We start from the raw sequence: 5,064 nt of genomic DNA on the forward strand, positions 1-5,064 counted from the left end.
TATGTATTTATTTGAATGGTAATCACTAGTAGTTATTGTTAAAGGAGTAATTTAGCGCACATGAATGTGAACGGAGAAATCCGTGACGCATCGGAGTGGCAGGCCCGGGCTGCGTTGGGTGAATGCCGCGGTACGGCCAGCCCGGCTCCAGCTAATTGCCCCTCCATGTCAGCCATGCTGCCATGCCATGTGGGTTCATTGGATCCACGATCCAGGTGGTGAATCCTTTCCACGCGCAAAACAGCTCGTATGAAAGTTCATTCTCCCCCACTTCTTCCTCTCTCACTTCTTCCTCCCTGAAGTCTTAAACCCTCCGGCGAGCGGCAAACAAACACTAAAAGCCTTGCCTCCCCCACTTCTTCCTCTCTCACTTCTTCCTCCCTGTCCTGCGAGCGGCAAACAAACACTAAAAACCTTGCTTTTTACTGTTCTTTGTTCCTCACTCTCTCACGTCTTCATCTCCAACCCCGTTTCTTCCCACTATCTACTTTATTTTTTCTCTTCAAACCCTAACCCTAACTTGACCCCACATTTTTTAAACTTTACTGCCGGGCTGCTGCTTGAATCGCCGGAGACCAAAACTGTCTTCTCGTTCTCCATTTTTAGAAGCATTTTCTCTTCTTACAATGTTTCTTCAGATTTTTTCCTCGTTCAATAAAAATACATTTTGAGGTGAGATCCGCTGCCTTGGATTACTTGCTGTTGGACTGGGTCTGATCCAACACGTTTACACCCGCAGTCTTCGACTACTTACTGTTGGACTAGGTCTGATCCCACACGTCTACAGTTGTCCACCAACTCTCTCTTTCTACTCGTGTTTTGAGTGCTTTCTGGTGAAGCGGGGAAGCGTCGTCTTCCATATAACCCCCGCCTCAACTGATTTGGCCCTTCTACTGCACTGATTCCCAGCGCAATGCTCCATCGGATCCTCCTACATCTCACCTCCTCCCCTGCTTTCTTTTAAGGTAAGAATCCATTATTGGAAAAGTTTCCTCTTTTTTTTTTCCTTAATTGCCCCAACCTTTACAAGTCTCTCTTTGACCACAGTAATTGTTCAGATTTGAAGACGAAGTTGGCGTTTTGATTACCTCTGCGAGGATGATGTATCCGGAACAAAACCAGGGGAAGCCTCCAACAGTACCAACGGCTGCTTCGCAGCCAAAGGTGGCTTTTGGGCGACGAACCCCCTCCGGGAGGTACATCAGTTACTCGCGCGAGGACCTTGAGAGCGAACTGGGCAGTGTGGACTTCAACAACTATCACGTACAGTTTCCGATGACGCCGGACAACCAGCCCATGGAGGTCGTCCCCGTTGACTCTTACGTCTCTGCAAAAGCAGAGGAACACTACGTCTCTAGTTCTCTGTTCACCGGCGGGTTTAACAGCGTCACACGCGCCCATATGATGGACAAGGTTACCGATTCCAACCAGAGTCGGTCGGCTGCCACCGAGGCGTCGACTTGCGCCGTGGAGGGTTGCGATGGGAAGGTAATGTGCGACGAGCGCGGGGAGGAGATGCTCCCTTGCGAGTGCGAGTTCAAGATCTGCCGGGATTGCTTCGAAGACGCGTTGAAGAACGGGGGTAGGCAGTGTCCCGGTTGTAAGGAGCAATACAAAGCCACTGATGTGGAGGATGTATCAAGGATCGCCAAGGAGAGGAAGGCGATCACGGTGCCGAGGATATCGGCTTCGAAAGCCGGAGCGAGGATGGAGAGGAGGCTGTCGATGATGAGATCTATGAAAGGGGGTGGGACTAGTGAATTTGAGCACAACCGGTGGTTGTTCGAGACGAAGGGAACTTACGGGTATGGGAACGCGATTTGGCCGGAGGAAGATGTCGGAGGTCACGGAGGTGGCGGCGATGAGGGGCATCCTAAAGATTTTGTGAGCAAGCCGTGGAGGCCGCTGACTAGAAAGTTGAAGATTCCGGCGGCCATTCTTAGTCCTTACAGGTGAGATTATTCCGTTCTTGCTCTGTTTTATTGATGTCAATCTGCCATTGATGTTTTTAATTACTTTGTTTGAATTGAGAGTAATTTTTAGCTTGATTTATCTTGTTTGAAGAAGAATGCGAAACCAAATGACAAAAGCTGAAGACTTTTTGTTTGGCTCTTGCGTGCATGTTTATCAAATTTTCAGTTAATTAAGCCGGAATTGATGAGAAATGAGGAGAATTGGGCATTCATGATTGGGATGGAAAAGCCACATAAAATTAAAATAAAATATATGAAAGCTTGCCAACATAATATTTTAAACAAAATTAAAGGTAAACGTTCTGAGCCCTGTTCTTGAGTTCGCTTTCACCATTTACAAACATAGCACCAATTCCTATGTATTTACATATCTAACATCTCAATTTTTTTTTTTTTTACATTTTTACCACCCAGATCTTACATAGCACATAAAATTGACCTATTTTAACTTTTTTATAGTGTAATACACCTTTTTCATGCTCATGTAATGTAAAAATGAAAGTTTAGGTGCTAGATATGAAAATACGAAGGAATTAAGTGATGTGTATGTAGATCTTCCTAAACTTTGTCTGATTTGTTTGTACATCGTGATGAGGTCTGTCCGAGTTATGATTCTGTGAGCTCATTCGAGGGAATTAATTTTTGGCATTAAGGATTATTAGCCAATATTGAATAGGGAAGTGTTGTCTTGACGGTGTGGCGTTGGTGAGATATTGGTTGGCCGTAGAAATATTAAAAACATGTTTTCCTGGGATTATATTGATAGTTTTTTGTGAGGAAGATTTACATGCATACCACTCAATTCCTATGCATTTACTTTTTTAATATAATTTGAATGTGTTTCTACTTTTTAATATTATAATAAAGATTTTAAGGGATTTAAAGTTATTAGTAGATTTGCTTCTATTGAATTATTATGTTCTATTAAATTATCATGTTAAAAACACTATTAACTGTTTTATAAACTTTCAACACATTATAATTCATTCATTGGTTATTAAAAAAAAAATCAAATACATTTTCATCATGAATTTTATGATTAATTTTGTGTAAACTTCTTATATTAGAATTAACCCAATTTTATTGATTAAGATAGATTTATCTTTTGATAATTTTCATGTAATTTTCATATTGCTTGAAGCATCAGGCAAAATTTTAAAGTTAAATGAAATATTCTTTTAAATTAACATAAACCAAGAAGGATTATGTATTGGGAAGAGTAAAATAGTAGGGCAACATAAACGTGTATTGGGAAGAGTAAAATAGTAGGGCAACATAAATGTTTTTTTTTTATTTTTTTTTTATTTTTTTTTATTTTACACTAATAAAACTTCCTTTTACTGAAAAAACTTTTGCACTTGTCCTCCATGCTAATTTGCAAATTTACACCATTAAAACTGACATAGTTGTGAAGAAAAAACCCATTCATTTTTACAAGAGGTTTGCAGCAAAAATGATCCACATGGAAAAGCTTTTGTTCATAAATATAAAATATTTTACTTTTGTATGATAACCATAAGTATTTTTATCCTAGGATAATGAACTCTGTCACTGCTGATTAAGCCTTTTAATTATCTTGTTGTCTGCAATCAAACACTAACCTCTGCATGCTGATTATGCCTTAAATGTCTTCAGCATTGTATTGTGATTCATTTATGCTTTCCTGTTATACAAAACCATGTACTGATAGTTGCAAGCGAGTAATTTCATGTATATATCGTTCTAATCTCCATGTTTATAAATGCAGGCTGCTAATCTTCATCCGCATGGTGGTGCTTGGTCTGTTCCTGGCTTGGAGAATCAAGCACAAAAACCCCGATGCCATCTGGCTGTGGGGTATGTCCGTTGTATGCGAGCTCTGGTTCGCCTTCTCATGGCTTCTCGACCAACTCCCCAAGCTCTCCCCTGTCAACCGCGCCACCGACCTCTCCGTCCTCAAGGATAAGTTCGAGACACCCACCCCTACCAATCCAACTGGAAAGTCCGACCTCCCTGGAGTGGACATCTTCGTCTCCACTGCCGACCCTGAGAAGGAGCCACCCCTCGTCACCGCAAACACCATCCTTTCCATCCTCGCTGCCGAATACCCAGTAGAGAAGCTCGCTTGCTACGTCTCTGATGATGGCGGCGCCCTCCTCACCTTTGAAGCCATGGCCGAGGCTGCCTCATTCGCCTCTGTCTGGGTTCCTTTCTGCCGCAAGCACCGCATCGAACCCCGTAACCCCGAGAGTTACTTCGCTCTCAAGCGCGATCCTTACAAGAACAAAGTCCGCACAGACTTCGTTCGCGACCGCCGTCGCGTGAAGCGCGAGTACGACGAGTTCAAGGTCCGCATCAATGGACTTCCCGACTCCATCCGCCGCCGCTCTGACGCTTTCCACGCTCGCGAGGAGCTAAACGCTGCCCGCCTCCACCGCGAGAACACCGACGAGCCGATGGTCAAGATCCCCAAGGCTACTTGGATGGCCGATGGCACCCATTGGCCTGGCACCTGGACCCAATCTGCAACCGACCACTCTCGTGGCGATCATGCCGGAATCATACAGGTGATGCTTAGGCCTCCTGCTGAGAATCCGGTTTTCGGCACTCGACCTTACGGAGGTGGACATACGGCTGCCAATGCTGGTCTACGTTTCCCGCGAAAAGAGGCCAGGTTACGACCACAACAAGAAGGCAGGTGCCATGAACGCTCTGGTTCGCGCCTCGGCTATCATGTCGAACGGACCTTTCATACTTAACCTGGACTGCGATCACTACATATACAACTCACAGGCTCTGCGCGAGGGGATGTGCTTCATGATGGACCGCGGCGGTGACCGCATCTGCTACGTACAGTTCCCTCAGCGATTCGAGGGTATTGATCCCTCCGATCGCTACGCTAACCACAACACGGTGTTCTTCGATGTCAACATGCGCGCGCTCGACGGCTTGCAGGGCCCCGTCTATGTCGGTACAGGTTGCCTCTTCCGTCGGATTGCTCTTTACGGCTTCGATCCCCCGCGTGCTAAGGACCACGCAGCCCCCGGCTGCTGCAGTTGCTGCTTCCCTCGCCCCCGCCGCGCCGCGAACGACGAATCCTCTTCCTCCCCCC

General features: G+C 45.2%; 1 protein-coding gene across 1 annotated transcript in view; it reads left to right on the forward strand.

Moving 5' to 3' along the window:
• The first annotated feature begins 364 nt into the window (after nucleotides 1–364).
• Nucleotides 365–5,064, forward strand: part of LOC110026391 (cellulose synthase-like protein D2) — a 6,146-nt gene continuing 1,446 nt past the window's right edge. Inside the window, 4 exon segments of the mRNA XM_020727308.1 lie at nucleotides 365–965; nucleotides 1,048–1,952; nucleotides 3,721–4,557; nucleotides 4,559–5,034. Of these exon segments, the coding sequence (XP_020582967.1) occupies nucleotides 1,099–1,952; nucleotides 3,721–4,557; nucleotides 4,559–5,034 (2,167 nt within the window). The 5' untranslated portion in view covers nucleotides 365–965; nucleotides 1,048–1,098.

This window comes from Phalaenopsis equestris, unplaced genomic scaffold, assembly GCF_001263595.1.
Source record: "Phalaenopsis equestris unplaced genomic scaffold, ASM126359v1 Scaffold000369, whole genome shotgun sequence".
Classification (NCBI taxonomy): domain Eukaryota; kingdom Viridiplantae; phylum Streptophyta; class Magnoliopsida; order Asparagales; family Orchidaceae; genus Phalaenopsis; species Phalaenopsis equestris.